Below are 19,083 nucleotides of genomic sequence, written 5' to 3' on the forward strand. Positions count from 1 at the left end.
ACTACATCATTTCAAGCATAAAATACGACATTAAGTTTATGTTCAAAATCAGATGCTATTTATTTACGATCTTTCTTAGAAGGATGAGGTGAATACACTGTCTTGGTTCTACGCACATTGAAATAAGCATGCAGAATGAATCATTATTTTCATGATTATTATTTGGTTTTTGAAACATTATAATAACATTAAAATGACATTAAGAAACATGTTCATTTCTTTTAGATACGAAGACTCTAAGAAGAAAAAAGGCAAGGGTTAATGATCAAAATATACATACTGTTTCTCAACACATTGTATACTTAACTCAATGTTTTTTTCTCTTTTCTAGGGAAAAATCGCCAAGTCTAAAAATACAGGTAAGAACAGCCACAGACTGGGACTAATTTTAGGTGTATTGAGATTCTAGGCAAGTCTGTTTGGTAAGTAGGGCTGATGTATGTAGACAAGCTACAACCAAACCTAGTATAATTGTTAATGTTAAGTAAATTTGTACCAATGTTGTTCCAAGACTGGTTCTGCTCTTGATTAGCTTAGGTACACACACACACACACACACACACACACACACACACACACACACACACACACACACACACACACACACACACACACACAGACAGACACAGTCTTAAATACAGTAGATGGTGATCAGCATTCGAGTCACTAACAACATACATGTAGGGATCTTTTCAGTAAGCAATTGTCTTTGATGTATTAACTTTGCTGTACAGAGGGTGAACAAGGTAGGAAGATACTGTATTTATGGTCAGCATTCGAGTCACTCACTCACAACATACATGTAGGGATCTTTTCAGTAAGCAATTGTGTCTTTGATGTATTAACTTTGCTGTTAGGAAAGTACAGAGATCTTTCTTTTGAAACAGTTTGTTCCCTGAATGCTGTTCTCTGATTGGTCTTAAAGGAGAACTCCGGTCAATTTTAACATTGAGCTCATTTTTTTGTAAATTTGGAGTATTGTCAATACAGAGAACAACAACAAAAATCGGTGTTGCCTACACCGTGTTATCCTCTTTTTAAAATTTGCACCCTGTTGACTTCAATGGGGCAAGTTTTAAACCTGCTTTTACCCTCTTAACATCCTTGAGATGTCATTACAAGTGCACAGGTCATGTGAGTGATTCCTTCAGAGTGAACACGGGTGAATCTGACTGCAGTAGATGTGAAAGATATGAATAAAAGTGAAGTTAATTCAGCCAGCGCTCATACCTGTATTTACATCCTGTTTTCGGTCGAAGGCCATAGTAGTCGATTGTCGAGTTCATGCGCATAGGTTTAGTTACCTATGATCACGTGCGTGAACTCGACAATCGAAATACAGGTATGAGCGCTGGCTGAATTAACTTCACTTTTATTCATATCTTTCACATCTACTGCAGTCAGATTCAACCCGTGTTCACTCTGAAGGAATCACTCACATTGGCTGTGCACTTGTAATGACACATCAAGGATGTTAACCCTCTGATGGTCTTTATTTATGTCTACACTTGAGTTTTTTGGGGTCTCTAGAGACCCCCAGACAATAACATTTAATTTTGTAACAAGATAATAGTTTTTTTTTTTTACAAATGTAATTTTATTCTGTTTGTTAATGTTTTTACTCAACATTTGTGCAGTTTTTGGAGAATTTATGATATTTTTTAAATTTCTATAAATAAATAAATAAATAAATATTTAAATAGCCTTTTTTACAAAAAAACAGCATTTGATGTAAAATTCACTTTATAAAAGACCCAGATTTCTAACTTTCATTCATGGGGATAACATGGATAATTTAAAATGGTTTAATGTAACATTTTTGCCCATTTTTTGGAAAATGCAGTTTTAAAATAAAAAATAATAATTTTAACCACTAGATGGCTATAGAGCTCCAGTATATGCTATTTGCTATTAGACTACCTGAAAGATATCTTTTCACAAGTTGGATTCAGTTGGATTCATATCTAAATATTATAAAATCACAATTATAACAAAAATAAAATATTTTTGTCAAAGTTTAGCATTTTTTTGTACCAAAAAAACCCAGTTTTTCAATAATGTTACATTATGATTAGAACCAAACCTGAACAAAATGGTTGGAGTCTTAAGATTTTATCATTTATTTCAATCATTTATTTTTAATCTAATTCTAGATTCTAGACACACACAATTGTGTGTGTGTGTGTGTGTGTGTGTGTGTCTGAGAGATAAAGAGAGAGAGAGAGTGTCTGAGTACACATTGTCGATGTGCCAGTGTCACCACACCACTTTATATTTGTAGTGGTTCTGCATTTTGGATGATTTTATTTGACAAATTATAGCATTACAAATGTTCCTGTGTGTGTGTATGCGTGTATGTGTTTACATTTTCAATGTGTCAGTGTCACCAATTTATTTTTGTGGTGGTACTGCATTTTGGATAATTTTATTTGACAAATTATAGCCTTACAAATGTTCCTGTGTGTGTGTGTGTGTGTGTGAGAGAGAGAGTGTGTGAGTACACATTGTCGGTGTCAGTGTCACCACTTTATATTTGTGTTGGTTCTGCATTTTGGATGATTTTATTTGACAAATTATAGCCTTACAAATGTGTGTGTGTGTGTGTGTGTGTGTGTGTGTGTGTGTGTGTGTGTGTGTGTGTGTGTGTGCACATTTTCAATGTGTCAGTGTCACCAATTTATTTTTGTGGTGGTACTGCATTTTGGATGATTTTATTTTACAAATGATAAGAGAACAGTTTTTATAGTCTCAAAAATGTATTCCTCTATATGTGTGTGTGTGTGTGTGTGTGTGTGTGTGTACACGCGTGTTGTGAGCAATATAATTTAGCATTGTGGATGTTTTTTGCATTGGTGGAAGTGTGCCACTTTATTTGTGCCATTTCTGTCGATGTGTTCTGCGTTGTTTCTGATTTTGATGATGAATTTTGTCTATTTTGATTGCGGGGTCTCCAGAGACCCCGAAGACCACGAGTGTCACAATTTTTGTCACGCTAACATAAAAACAGATATCATTCCAATTTTTTTTTTTTTTTGTAGATCTAGAAAGTGTTGAGAGCCGTAGAAGGTTTCATACCATTTGGACAAAGGGAAAAAATTTTTTAATTTGAGTAAAAGTCATTTGGGGTCCCAAAAGACCCCGTAAACCATCAGAGGGTTAAGAGGGTAAAATCAGGTTTAAGACTTGCCCTATTGAAGTCAACAGGGTGCAAATTTTAAAAAGAGGATAACATGGTGTAGGCAACACCGGTTTTTGTAGTTGTTCTCTGTATTGACAGCACTCCAAATTTACAAAAAAAATTTAAAATTCACCGGAGTTCTTCTTTATATATAGTAGATGGTGGTGTAAGGACCATCCATTGGCCCAACGACGGAATCCAACGGCCTGGCGAAGGTTTAAAGCGTGTATGCCTTTTCAGCGCTCCAGTGAAGTTCACTTAATTTATTGGAACTTAGTTTTAGTATTACTTTAGCTCTATGCGTAATCTGACTCCAATTTCAAATGATAATCAAATTTAGATTGTATTTCTGATTAGAAAATAATCATAAACATTGATTATGAATTAATTTAGATCTTTGATAATTCTGATTATCCCATACTTTCAATTATTCGTTCATTACGGACCTAGTGTCGCTTTGAGACGTCACGTCGCGACTGCGCGCTCACGATCACAAACTAGCCAGTCCTGAAATAGTCAGAGGGTGCAGTGCAAGTATTTTACCCTATGCAGTCGCGCACTACAGACCCATAGGCGTAATTTTTTATAATATTTGCAGCGTACAACATGCTAAGTCAGGGAACAGTCAGAAATCAGGAGGTTTTCCTAAGATGTGCCCCATGGTCCATTCAAAGTGCCTCCAGTTTGATCTATTCTGGACAAAGTTTTGCGGAAACACCAGACTACACATTAATCTACTGGAAATAATGATTTCAGAAGAATTCAGAATAAATCAAGGTTATCATTTATTTGTCAGGTAAAAATATATCATGCCAATTACAGAAGTAAATTATTAAAAGCCAATTCAAAAAATATATGACATCATTTACTCAAAGATGACTCTAAAAGTAAGTAATGTTTTCCTGACAGAGACACACAGTAATGTGTCAGGGCTTTCCAACAGGAAAATACTGACATGCATTACTGTGTGGGAGATTCTCCTGGTAAAAGATTCCCAAAGGTTTCTCTATTCCCTCACCTTAAATACCAGATCAGAACAGAAGGGGGTTAAACAAATGTTGTTTAGAGTTGTTTGGGCCAATCCATGTACCCCAGGGGGGTAGCACCTGGTTTCAGGAGATGTAAAGAGATATCAGCCAGAAAGGAGATACAGGATTCTCCAAGTTCCCAATCTTTTTCATTAAACCAATGACTGCAATGAAATTAAGACCATTTTACCAATCGCACTGTGCCCTTTAAAATGACACCAAACATGAAAAGGAAAACCAACATATTCACAAGATACATCATATGTGATATATAGACATTCTTAATGTACTTTCAGTGCCTTGAGGAGGGAGAGGGGGAGGGAGAAGAGGAGGGAGAGGGGGATGCAGAGATAAGGAAGAAGGACAGTTTGGACAGGCGATGTCCTGTGCTCTGTCTTTGCTATCTTCTGTCCAGGGTGCATTTTACTGCTTTATTGCAGTATTTTGTTTTAACAGGAAAATCAGTTCTTACAGACGGCCCCTGGCCCCTTGGGACAGATTTAGATCAGGCCAAAGGGGACATTTTTTGGACATTTTCCTGTTTCCACATTTTCAGTGTTCATAGGGCTGACCACTGTGGTTTGCAGTGTTAGTCGATTGGTGCAGGAATCCAGTCGTCACCTGAAATAACAGCATTAAGACAGGTTGAACATTAAAATGAAAGCATGGCAGAATGCGTCGATGCTGCAGCAGCTGGACTGGGTGTCACATGACCCTCTTGGCCGGGTTTGCTTCCACCTGCACTTGGCTGCGTTGGTATTCAGTCTGTAGAATGATCTCATTGTATCAAGTCTGTTTGCGTTGGTCAGCATAATCAGAAAGTGAGACTTGTTATAATGACACTTTCATTGGAAAGTGTCATTATAACGCTTTGCGGAAACATCTTTGTCCTCCCTAGGATGTTTTAACTGACCCTTTGAGAAATCCTCGGTCACCTTCAAGCAGAAGGTTTCATTTGCCGGGTAGATCAGAACTCCATTGTTGAAGGAATCATTTACTGATGACGCTCCATTGTGTGTGAGACACCTGAACAACTTCTGAATGACCATGCAATAATTGAACACTGATGTATTTGTGGTTATTGTAAGATGATGAAAAAGTTATTGGATAAACACAAGAACACAGATAACAAAACATGATGTACTCAAAAATGTGAAACCCAAAAGACAAAGGTGCGAGTGGTAAATATGGTCTCTTTTTCAGAATCATATATTTAATGAACAGGTGTAATTTGATCACCAAATTCTTCACTACCGCAGTGATCTGGTAGTGGAATTTAGACTTGGTCTGGATAATCAAGGAAGGGTAACAGAAAGTCACCATAACTAGTATATTTAGCAGTATGCATCATTAGAGTATATCACATAATTAAACATGGAAATACACAATTTCATAATTATAAAATTGTCTACATTAGTTGTTATAAGTGCAAATCATTAATGAAACCTAAGGTTTTAATAGATTCAATTAGAAAATGAAATGTATAGAAACAGAGATTTAAATTCTCTGGTTTATCTTTGTAATTATCCTCTGCATTTGATGTACAGGCTAGGTCACACTCAATAATGCTGGTCTGACTGGGAATCGTTTAGTTGACAGATAGAAATGCCTGCATTTTAGATTTAGCTGTTTTGATATTGTCATTAGTCATTTGTTGGAGACTAGGGGGCCCTCCTGGTTTTCAACAATTGCCAACGACTGGACATAATAAATATTTTGTCCAAAGACCAGTTGTATTAATGGGTCTCAATTAGATGTTTTATGTGGGTTTAAATCAATTGATGTGTGACCACAGCCATGCATGTCCTATGCACAGCACAGTATTTACATACAGGAAGTTGACAAGACTGTAATGCTGAAATGAAATTATTAAGATAATTTCCCTTGTCCTATATGTATGAAGGTGAATGATGTATTGCATGATGTGAATAATTTTGGCCTGGATAGTCTTATGATCTATGCCAGGTAGAGACGTTCTAAGATTGTCGTATAGTGATGGTGTGTATTGTGTATGTTTGTGTATAGGAGATGGGTGGTGTTTTATCCTACCATAATTTGTGTTGCATAATTTAGTTCCGGTGCTACACCGGGAGGCCACATACAGGAGCTGCTTCTGTAGTGTTATGAGGTGTGAGCGGCCCCTTGAAGTTTTTCCACCCCCATCTCCTACATGTAAAGCTGTGTGTCCTGCTTAAGGCAGGCAGAACCAGACCCTTGTGGAATCTGGTTCTGAAGAAAGTCATTTGTCAGCCTGTAAGGAAATAGACCTAGAGAGGAAAACACAGTTTAATCTTGACCCTTTATACAAATTGCATTAAGATAGATGGTCGATCTCAATATTTATTTGATTGCCTTAGCCAGACAGTTGTTACTGATGGCTTTGATCTGTTAAGATTTTACGCCATTAGAAGAAAATTTGTTTTTGTTTACAAAGACATGTATCATTATCATGATCATGTGTTTGCAAAGAAAAGGTCGATTAAACAGTGATGATGGTCAGATCTGACTGCTATTGCAGTTAAACTCATACAGTCTGCTGTGTTATGAGCATTAGGACCCTCAGGTCTGCCAGGGAAATCTCTTTGCATGATGCTGTTTATTTACACTAGCCAGATCTGTGTTTAGAGCAATTAGATCACCAGGTGTGGTGCTGTGCTTGTTTGTTTTAGCCTTTGGAATTTATGGTGTTATTCAACTCTTGACCATTTGGATCTCTGTGGTCTATAAAGACTTTAGATTTTCTGCCTGATGTTTACATTTCACACAACTGTACATGTCCAGTAAAATACCTTCCCTGATCAGATTCCATGTAAGCTGAAGCTCCCAGAGAGGAGTTTTTTAACACTTGCACCACTTTGTTTGTGGTTTTGTTGCAAGAGAAAATTAAAATTTGTACCTCCCCTTGTTACTGGGTTAAAGATCTATTAGATCAAAATTAAATCATCCTGTGGATTTGGATGGATATTTAAGACATGGCAATCAGGTTGATCATTTTAGTTGGTATATACTGAGCATTGTAATTTCTCTCATTAAAGATTCTTGCACAAATAGAAGGTAAAGAAATTCTTTCTGATTCATTCTTCCTTTCAGTTTCCTTTCTTATCCAATACTTTCTCTAACCATCTATTATCTCCTTCCTCCCAACACTAGTAGTGTTCCTCTTGTTCCCTACAAACACGTACCATCTTTCTACATTCTGATTCTTTTCATTCTCATTAAACATCCTTTCCTCTTCTAACCCAATGCTGAATCATCACGAGATTAAAGCCATTCTTGGCCATTACAATATAATATATATTACAACCTGGTCATAATATAAATTATATTTTATAAAATTGTATAAATCAAACCAATTTCATTTACTGGTCTCAGGGTTTTTTACTGAGTAATTTGTCCAAACTGACTTGTTATCTTCTCACTGATCTTTTAGAAGGTGTTTGGCCCTGCAGCTCCAGCTGTGCTGGCATGAGCATTGTGTACACAGCAACAACCAAACTGGAAACCAGTTACAGCTGCTTTGATGCTGTGAACATTCAATGGACTGCAGGCATTGAGAAACATGGGTCAAATCATTGCTCAATTTAAAGATTTTTGTGACTACAATTTAGAATTGGTCACAATTACCTTGTTTTAGACTGAGATGTTATCAGTTGCATTCTTTTAAGAATCTTCTTTGAATATGAATGAAAGGTTGGACAAACAGGTCTCATGGAGGGCGCCGAGATTGTTTTATGGTTTGTTGCTTTTGTCAGTCTCTTTTGAGACCTCGAAAACATACAAGAATGCAGTGATTGCAAATTCTGATTATAAGCTATGTTTTATAAGACTGAGCCTTAAATGGTGTTGTTTAACCCATATATGGGACATCAGTCATGAACTTTTTGACACTATTAAAAGATTTTCAAAGAACAATGATTACTTTGATGTAATTCATATTGGTCTTTGACTAAATTATCTCATCAGATAAGGACAAGCTGTGCATGTCCTCTGAAACTATCAGGCCTGGTTACAAGCCTCTTAGTAACACAATAATTGTCATTATATGCATCAGTTTTAAAATTTAGCGTATTTTTCCAAATTTCAGCCTCTAGGACTTCTGCATAGCAGCTGTTCTCTAGGACTGAGATCAATTTCTCAGATCATTTCTTTTGAAATATTCTAATTGCATTGCACTGTTTTGTCCAACTTTACACTTCACACACAAAGGATTCAAGTGAGACAGTTTTACTTGTAGCTATCTTCTATCTTTTAGCTCATCAATTCACAAGATTTGTTCACAAGTTAGCGTGACCATTTTCTTATTTCCATTATTGCAATGTTGTTGCAGCAAAGCAAATAATTAAATGTAACGACATTATTTACCTCAGAGTTTAAGTTTTTAGTTTTCAACCCTCTGTTGAGTACCAGAATAAAATTTGCATGATGTTATTCCAATTTAGGTTTCATCACTTGTTGCATAGACAAACAAGGAGGTATTTAAAGTTAAAGCAAGGGATATCTTTTCTCATCTACACTGCCGCTATCATGTCCCTGATATGTGGTTTTATCTAATTCTCAAGCCCCACCGGATTTTGCGTTCTCCGGTCTAACTGGGTATGCCGACCCATTCTACAAATGTGTCTATATGAGGTGCGTCTGAATGTACCCTCAACACTTCTAAAAGGCAAAAGAGAATTGACTTACCAAACGGCTGAAGAAAGAGAAGGACATCTTACTTCTCTTATTTGTTGCAAGTCCCAATATTGCACTGAAAAGACACTCGCAACCTGGAGAATCACGTCGGGGTCACCACTTTGTAAGGACCATCCATTGGCCCAACGACGGAATCCAACGGCCTGGCGAAGGTTTAAAGCGTGTATGCCTTTTCAGCGCTCCAGTGAAGTTCACTTAATTTATTGGAACTTAGTTTTAGTATTACTTTAGCTCTATGCGTAATCTGACTCCAATTTCAAATGATAATCAAATTTAGATTGTATTTCTGATTAGAAAATAATCATAAACATTGATTATGAATTAATTTAGATCTTTGATAATTCTGATTATCCCATACTTTCAATTATTCGTTCATTACGGACCTAGTGTCGCTTTGAGACGTCACGTCGCGACTGCGCGCTCACGATCACAAACTAGCCAGTCTTGAAATAGTCAGAGGGTGCAGTGCAAGTATTTTACCCTATGCAGTCGCGCACTACAGACCCATAGGCGTAATTTTTTATAATATTTGCAGCGTACAACATGCTAAGTCAGGGAACAGTCAGAAATCAGGAGGTTTTCCTAAGATGTGCCCCATGGTCCATTCAAAGTGCCTCCAGTTTGATCTATTCTGGACAAAGTTTTGCGGAAACACCAGACTACACATTAATCTACTGGAAATAATGATTTCAGAAGAATTCAGAATAAATCAAGGTTATCATTTATTTGTCAGGTAAAAATATATCATGCCAATTACAGAAGTAAATTATTAAAAGCCAATTCAAAAAATATATGACATCATTTACTCAAAGATGACTCTAAAAGTAAGTAATGTTTTCCTGACAGAGACACACAGTAATGTGTCAGGGCTTTCCAACAGGAAAATACTGACATGCATTACTGTGTGGGAGATTCTCCTGGTAAAAGATTCCCAAAGGTTTCTCTATTCCCTCACCTTAAATACCAGATCAGAACAGAAGGGGGTTAAACAAATGTTGTTTAGAGTTGTTTGGGCCAATCCATGTACCCCAGGGGGGTAGCACCTGGTTTCAGGAGATGTAAAGAGATATCAGCCAGAAAGGAGATACAGGATTCTCCAAGTTCCCAATCTTTTTCATTAAACCAATGACTGCAATGAAATTAAGACCATTTTACCAATCGCACTGTGCCCTTTAAAATGACACCAAACATGAAAAGGAAAACCAACATATTCACAAGATACATCATATGTGATATATAGACATTCTTAATGTACTTTCAGTGCCTTGAGGAGGGAGAGGGGGAGGGAGAAGAGGAGGGAGAGGGGGATGCAGAGATAAGGAAGAAGGACAGTTTGGACAGGCGATGTCCTGTGCTCTGTCTTTGCTATCTTCTGTCCAGGGTGCATTTTACTGCTTTATTGCAGTATTTTGTTTTAACAGGAAAATCAGTTCTTACAGTGGCCTTGCACAGGAATCTGAGTCCACAGAGGGTGAACAAGGTAGGAAGATACTGTATTTATGGTCAGCATAGTTTTGGCCATGAAATGAGTTGACAATAAAATAAAAACAATATTTTTTCACTTCTACAGTATTATTCGAAGTGGAGAGTGTTCTCCGGTTACCTGACGGGACCAAGGCCAAAAGGTAACTTTGTATGTCATTACCATCAATATTTCATACATTTACATAATTCTTCCTAAGCAATTAATAGTTCCAAACAATAACTGTGCACAGGTCTACACATTGCACGATTATATTAGACTGGGTATAACCCTCGGTGTTGCACGCTATTATATTTAAATTTAAATTTGCTCTGCAGTTATATCTGGCCCTGAGAAATTACCTTCTTGGGAGGTACCAACGAACGTAGACAATCGAAAAATGTTTCTGTGTACAAGGGAGGAACGCGTTTGGCTCGGTATGTTTTCAAAGTCCGGAACTGTGATTGCGCGAGGTCACACTCACTGTATGAAATGAAGTAGGTACACAGAAGGAATTTTTAAACAGAAATCTGTTTCTCTACAGACAATTACTAATTTCCCAAATTTAGGTAAACTCTTGCTGTAAGGACAGGTGCATATCATATTCCTAAGCCTTTACAAAAGCTCATAACAGCCTCTTACATGGCTCATCATGCTTACATGGCTCAACATGGCACAAAATTCCTACTTGCAGCACCTTTGCTGTGGAATAAATCTTTAAAAGTCCCCAGCTTCCACCTAGATATACTGGGCCAAAGTCAGTAATACTGAGTCATGTCTTAAGAAGCTGTTAGGAATAAGTTATTTAAAACCCTTTTTAAGGTGTCATATATGTGTTCTCCTGTACCTAAAGTGTTACCTACCAACATTTCTACAAGGTAGAAGATTGTTTTAACTCTATATGCCTGCTTAAAATCTCCACTGATATTGCAGATATAAAGTGACTAGGGAGGAACTGGTTAGAAGGTGTGGGCCACCAGAGGGCTATTCGCCCAATGCTCTGGTGGCCTACTTAAGGAAAGGCAAGAGCCAAAAAGAGGCGCTCATGGCCAAGTTGCACGACTCACAGGTGGAGCCAGGACCACGAATCAGGCTGTCAACAAGTGTCAGCAAGTTGTGTGAAGGTAACTGAGGTCTAGAGGTTAAGAACATGATGTGCAAGAGTTTAAGGGCAGTGAACCACCCATCACTTCACACAGCTGGTATAAGAATCTTTTCTTAATAGTCTGGCTAGGTGGAAATCTTTGTTACCATTAAGATTTTGGTAATTTTGCACTATTTTGGCAGGATGTGAAGGCATTGAAATTTGTTCTCGTTACGAACAATACAAACACATTGCCAGAAATAACTATTCTGCATGACATTGGGCAGTGATTTTAATTTTTTTTTAACTTGAGTACCACCTCAGGAAATATTAGGCTTTTCCAATACCACCATCTTACACTTTACAGCAGTATGGCATGCAATTGGGGTGAAATTGCAACCTCACTGTGATGTCAAATCATAAGAATGAATAAGACAAATAGCAAAAATATTTTTTAATTTTCAAATCTTGTTTTACAAGTTTTATTATTTATTATGATTATTGCATCATTGACCTATTCACTTAGAAGTTGCCACCAACACGGATGCACATAGATTATTAACTCTGATCTATATGTTTTTGGTTGCAGAAAACAGTGAGATAGGAGGTTGGGTAAACATCTTTTGTTTATAGAAGCTATCTCGTTATCGTGTCTTATGTCTCTGTAAGATGTTAGCCCACTTAATAGAAGATGAAGATTCTGGGATAAGTAGGCTCAGAAAGAATCCACCTTGCCTTTGTATTACTGAGAGGTCTTGAATTAACAGGACTTACCTCTTCCCCAAGTAACATTAGGCTGTAATTATGAAATGTTCATAGATCTTATCAACTAGGCGGACTCATCAAATGGCATCATCAAGGCACTTTCACATGTTGATCAGAACTTTTTTGGAATGACTGAATCTCGTTTCTGTCCTTAACAGTCTATACTCCATTCTTAGTTTGACAGTTTTGTACTCTCTTGCACTGTGTATTTGTAGAAGAATGTCTGGCCCTTGCAGAGGATGTAAATTACATGGGTTTTAAATACCTACCAATTCAAAAAATTGGCCAGGCTTGCCTGGAGGAGGACCAACATCTTGAGGCCATCGTCAAGGCCCAACACTGCAGGTTCATTGATCTGTTGTTACCAATGCCAGTATGCAAGATTAAAAAGGCTTAGATCTACATATGCATTATTGTATTACATCACCTCTACCACTGTTCTTTATGTCAATAACATCTGTTTTTAACACTTTTGCAGGCAGACACTAACAAGGATAAAGACCGCGATGGAGGCCAACTGGTCCTATTACAACCTCGCTACGCATGGCCTTGGGCCAGAAATGTTGAAGGGTGCGTTTTCTTTAATTGATGCGTGCCTGGTCGAGGCAGAGAACCTCCACTGCCTCCAGAAGTAAATAAAGCATGTTAATTTTAAAGTGGTATCAGCATTTATGGGTAGCCTTGACAAAGGAATAGTCTTTATGGTTTACTGAGTAAACCACTTTGCACAATATAGATGTGATTTAACCCTTGTGTTGACTTCGGGTGAAATTGACCCGTTTTCAATTTTTGTTTTATATCAGAAAATATGGGACGTAGAAATAAGCACTGAAAATGTGTAAAAGAAATAATTAATTTAAAACGTTGGAAAAAGCAAAAACAAACTGTGAAAAAATGGCGTCAAACGTTGAATAAAGTGTTTTGTTTTTTGTTTTTTCTCAAGGTTGACGAGAAGACAACACAAGGGTGAAAACATAATTTGCCAAATACATGTTAAGTTAAACCATAAGAATGAATGGAAAGTCTTGGTTTTGGACTGAGAATGTATCAAAGCATCAAAGTTATAAAGCAATTTTCTTTATTTGTAATTGTGAGTACATTTTTCTTGGGGATCAATACTTTTACTGAATTACGGGACCTGTGTACTTCACCACTCTGCTGGTATAATTTACATTTCATATTGGTAAAACACTACTATTGCTTCTGCCATTAATGTAAGAAGTCTATATATTTCCCAAAACTTCATAAAACTTTGATTTAATTATAGTATTTTATTTACCTTATCAACTACCAAGAAAATTCATCAACCAATCAAGACGGGCGCTTTCACATGCAAACAATGGCACCTCCAGAATAACAGAATTAAGTTCTTCTTGCTCTTCTTTTGTTTTTAAAGTTCTCAACTACTGCTCTCTGCAGTCTAGCTTTTTTAATTTTTTTACGGTAACCATGTAAAGGGGTACTTTTTCTGGACACAGCAGTGAATTTTCCAAAAGCCAGCTTGTGTGCTCTTTGGATGGTATTGTACAGTTCAGGGGTATGTTCAAATACTTCGGACTAGGGCTGTTTTCGACTAAGGATTTTCATAGTCGAATCTGATTCGTTAGATTTTGCCGTAGTCGACTGATAGTCGAACCTTTTTTTTTTCTTTTTTTTTTTTTTAGATAGCAGCTAGATTTTTTCCATTTCAAACAAAAGAGCTAAAAAAAAAACTAAAAGAAAAACATGGTGTGTAACAAATACCTTTTATTCATTTAAAGCCAGATGAACAAAACATATCACACATATATCATAACATTTCATAAACATGAGGAGCAATATGAGAGAGAAATTTGGTGATCGTTGTTTAGGAGTCAACTCACAGCCGCTCCGCTGCCCTGCTGAAAATGTGAAGCAGAAACGCTTAATATCAGATAACGTCCATAATAATTGGACTCTGGGTTCGATTTTTTTTACCATTTTCAGTGGTTATGAGGAGCAATATGAGAGGGAAATTTGGTAATCATTGTTTAGGTACATTAAACCACGTAAAGCTTTTTTCACGTTAGGACTTAGCCTATATATAAAGCCCATGAGAACCGTGTGGAGTCAACCCACAGCCGCTCCGCAGCCCTGCTGAAAATGTGAAGCAGATTTTTGAATACATTTTAATTTATTTACATTAGTAAGCTACAGGACATCGTCTTTCAAAACATGACCTGCGCGAAAGCGGAAAATATTTTTTTGTACCCAGCCCTTCTGAAAATGCGAATGCGTCTCTGTCCCCAGCACATTTCAAACCAAACTGACGCCCATGTATTCGACTATGAGGTTCATAGTCGAATCAGACCTCTCCGAATCGAATCGTCGAATCCTCGACTATTAGAAGTCAGCCCTACTTCGGACTTGCTCCACTCTAGAAGGTCTGATAACATGGACTGTATGGGAGGATTCCCATGGGTGGCTTCAGACACTTGTGCATTTTCTTTGTTGTCTGTGAGAATGTCTTGAGGCTTGAGGACATGTGTGACATGTATGCAAACACATCTTTCTCCAAAACTATTAGCAATGCATGTGCACAAAGTCGGAGTTTTCCTATTCACAATACTCATAGTCCCATCACTATTGAAGATGGTTATTTCATCTTCAGTCTGCTGATAGAGACGGAGGCTGATGATTTCTAGCGCTTTGTTATTCCGCATTTTTTCAATGTCAATACCTCTCCTGCCTACCTCCATCTTCACCAAAAGAAGATGTTTGCATATGTTTCCCATCCGGAAATTGGTGCATTCACACGTGAAGTGTAACAAGTTAACTTTGTAGGCTGTGTTGGTTGACTGTGACGGTAGACTGCTTCTATGTCCAAATCTTTGCCCACACCATTTTTAAATAGCAGCGCAGCAGCCTGGTGAGCAGCAGAGCTGGATAATGTCAGTCGTCCTGCTTCGCTGAGGCCATCCATGTAGCTGCAGTAATGAAAAACAAGACACAAATTTGGAATTACAGTAAAATAGTAGCCTTTGCCTCAGATAGGACAGTGGGGAGCGACAGGACACCAGTGTGTGAGAGTGTGCCCTAGCTAGCTGCAACAGAGGTAAGGGCACCATCACAAACTTTTTATGGCACACATTTTGCATATTCTGATTGTATGGCCAATAACTTGTTATGCAATACCATAAACTCATAACCATACTGTATATTGGCCCTTATTGTTGGATAGATTTTAGCTAAATGCAAGTTTCATTGTGTAGTCATTGCCATGGTGCTTGTTTTTTATTGCAACAGCTCCATAAAAAATTTAATTCACTGTTAAGACTGTGAGAGGGTGGCAAGCTTCATGAAAGTAGCTGCGTCTCATTTTATTTTATTCTATAACAGGCTGAAATAGCCATTAGGCAAAATCCACATTCCCTGTTAGAGAGATTACTAACCTGTAATACTTTTCTACATCTCCACATAGCAAAAGCAGAAGTTGGTCGACTCTTCGGTTTGCCTGGCCTCGCAGAAACTGGTATTTCAACGTAAGGAAGAATCTTTAAGACAGAAAGGCATGAAAAACGTGAAAAGCTTGACAATTACAAATCTGACACCCACCATACCATTGGCTTCCTATCAAATTGGGAGAAAATAATTGAATAGCAATACAAAATAAACTATCAGTGTAAAACACTGATTCCTACATATTTTTTCTGACTTTAGTGAAACCTCGCTCATTCAACCTAAAGAGCTGCATTAACTGCTGATTTGGGGAATATGGGTTTTTCAGCTCATGGTAAACTTTGCCTCCCAATAGTCTGGCCACGAGGTGAGGTAAAACGTTCAGTGCATAGTAAGTCAGTGTTCAATATGTGGTATTAGGTAGGCCCATGCCATTTTGAGAAAAGCTAGTAGAGACTGGCACTATATTTGCATGCATAATTTTAGGAACATGATGTTAGCAACACCTTGATGTTTTAAGCAAATACTCCGATCCCAATATGAAAATAAATTATTTGAAATATTATTGGCAAATGTAAGTAAAATACCTTTCAGCCTTGTTGTTTGTCTCACTGCTACAGTGATAGAACATTCTGCCAAAGTTTACCCACAGCTCCGCATAAGTAAACCAATTTGTCTTCAGATAAGTTGTTACATGGGGACTATCCAAAAAGGTGTCGATCTCACTGCATTTCTTGGCAGATACATTGAGAAACTCTTCCTCCTTAGTGGAAAACATTTTTAATCTGAGATGCTTATATACAAACATTAAAAAGAAAAAAGCATAAATAATTGTAAACTCACTATTATGTACACTACAGAATGCATAATTTGGTCAGGACCACTTAGTTGCACTGGGGTTATGAATGTAAGAAAATATAGTACCGTCAGGCATGCTTTCATTGATGCCATGGCATGAATGACCACATTTCTTTGTTCAGGTGTCAGGTGACCTCCATCTGTTTTCACAAGCCACCGGTTAACAGCCTATAACAGCATAAATTGCTTCAGATGCACATTAGGGTATGTTATTTCACCCTGTCACGTGGCAGTTAGTTTCCATTGCTTGGCCAAAAGGGAGTTTATGTTATTGTACTGCAATGTAACTGTATATATCCCAAATTTTCATGTTTCATGCAAGTAGAATTCAGGATTTTAAATAGGCATATACTGCAAACTGTAAGTATTTATGTCACAACCACCTGCAATTACATTGCAGACCACTAGTTGATTGCCCTTAAATATACAGTACAGTTAAAGATTACACTTGTTTACACACCCACCACATTTTTAAAGAACACTGTTGAAAACAGAACACTTTGCCAAAGATCTCTAGAATAGTACTTTGTACCTGCTCAGTTGACCTTTCCTGTTAGTTTGTCAATGTCAACTGCACAACATTGTAGATTTAAATGTCACAAACAGGGATACTGTATATTCATCGACTTACCTGAAGCACATGGAACCAACAAAGGAGAAGTTTTGCATTTGGGAAAACGCTTTTAATAGCATTAAGCACTCTCAAGTCACGGTCCATCATCACTGACCTGTAACATTGAAAAAGAAAGAAAAGAAAAGAGAGGAAAAAGTTGCACCACACCCAAAAGCATACATTAGACAGAGTGTATTGTATACAGTGTAAACATAATATCAAGAAAATTTAGAATAGAGAGTTAAGAACCTAGTGAGATCCAAAATTCAAAAGCTGTAGCTCAGTGCAGTAGTATTTTCAGATTCAAAGTCAAACATGCATATTTCCTGTTGTTCCAATTACAAAGAAAAGAATAAATACAGTATAACAAATTATGCTAACATTTGACTGACCTTGGATAGAAGCTTGGGTTACTCAATTGAAGCTTCTGTAGGCAGAGGCTTACTGTTGCAGTAGTTTCCTTGCTCAGGATAAAATAGGCAAATGGCATGCCTCTTCCAGTTTTGTTTATCAATAACAGTGCATAAAATGCATACCCGTAGGCTGTTATGCCTTTGTATGAAGCATCCATGAAAACCATTGGATGAGGGTTCTCTTCCAAAAGTTGTTTTTGAAATGGTGTTTGTACAACTAAAATGAATGGTTGTTCATTGTGAAGTGGCTGATAAAAACAGATGTTGTCTCTGAGTTCCATGGAAACCAAATGGTCCACACTGACAGAATCACTGTCACCCACACCTCTGAGGTTTTTCTTTAAAAGCCGAATGTCATTAAGGGTCAAGTAAAACCGGCGGTCTTTTTTGTCCACATGCCCATTTTGTTGAGCCCAATCATAGCTTTTTATTAAGATCTCAGAAGTAGAACAACCCTGTTGAAGCCATATTTCAATGAGGGAATGCAGGTCTGGGTGGATGCGGTTTTTCTCTTTAGAATTAGCCTCGTCATGGCCAGTGTGCTGTAGCATCTTTTGGATTATGGCACCTGATATTCCGGCATCTGTGATGACTTTGAAAGAGATGTATGCCTTGCAAGAATTGGCCCGAGTTTGTGTGGCTTCTCCATTACTTTTGCCTGCAGCGTGATTCCCACGGTCACAGCCATAGTAATAATAGTCCTGCCGGCGGCAGACTGGGGGTCTGAAGTAGCAATGCTCCTTCTCCTGCACTTCTTTGATGTAACCCTCCATGAACTCTTTGGCATCCCCCCTAATAATAACAACATCTTGGTGGACCCTGGAGTCATGTGGCTTCTTCAACCGTTTTTTAACACCATTCACCCAATGTGTCGCCATATTCTGAAATTAGAAAAGACACTATACTTGAACATATAGATTTTTGGAGAAACACAGGCTAAGCATCAAACTGATCGGTCCTGATAAATATTTTGAATATTTAACTAACATAGTCTAATAATAACTAGAAAAAAAGTTTGAGACAAACTTTAAGTTGGCTTGAGAAAGCCGGACCAGATAGTTTGAAAGAAATAAAAGTAGTTAGGAGTTTGAAGTAGTTTGAAGTTTAAAGTAGTTTAAATTTTGATTGATAAATTAGTTATAAAGAAAGAAAAAATATTAGTTAGAAAGAAAAAGATAGATTAGTTAGAAAGAAAGATTAGTTAGAAAGATAGATTAAAAGAAAGATTAGTTAGAAAGATAGATTAAAAGAAAGATTAGTTAGAAAGAAAGAAAGAATGAAAGAAAGATTAGTAAGAAAGAAAGAAAGAAATAATTGTGGATTAGAAAGAAAGAAAGATTAGTTAGAAAGAAAGAAAGAATGAAAGAATGAATGAATTGTGGATTAGAAAGAAAGAAAAAGAAAGAAAGAAAGAAAGAAAGAAAGAAAGATTAGTTAGAAAGAAAGAAAGATTAGTTAGAAAGAAAGAAAGATTAGTTAGAAAGAAAGAAAGAATGAAAGAATGAATGAATTGTGGATTAGAAAGAAAGAAAGTCGGAAGAAAGAAAGAAAGAAAGAAAGAAAGAAAGAAAGA

At 37.1% G+C, this 19,083-nt stretch overlaps 1 protein-coding gene across 1 annotated transcript; it reads right to left on the bottom strand.

The window, feature by feature from the left end:
• Nucleotides 1-14,928: 14,928 nt before the first annotated feature.
• Nucleotides 14,929-18,453, bottom strand: LOC311097877 (uncharacterized protein; the record flags this gene model as incomplete). The annotated part of the gene is made up of 6 exons (XM_084137829.1): nucleotides 17,490-18,453; nucleotides 17,116-17,212; nucleotides 16,551-16,652; nucleotides 16,214-16,389; nucleotides 15,620-15,721; nucleotides 14,929-15,154 (listed from the first exon to the last, which is right to left on the bottom strand). The coding sequence occupies exons 1-6, from the start codon at nucleotides 18,386-18,388 to the stop codon at nucleotides 14,929-14,931; spliced, it is 1,602 nt and encodes a 533-aa protein (XP_083993955.1). The 5' UTR covers nucleotides 18,389-18,453.
• Between the last annotated feature and the right edge of the window lie 630 nt (nucleotides 18,454-19,083).

This window comes from Abramis brama, assembly GCF_963993115.1.
Source record: "Abramis brama genome assembly, chromosome: 1".
Taxonomy (NCBI): domain Eukaryota; kingdom Metazoa; phylum Chordata; class Actinopteri; order Cypriniformes; family Leuciscidae; genus Abramis; species Abramis brama.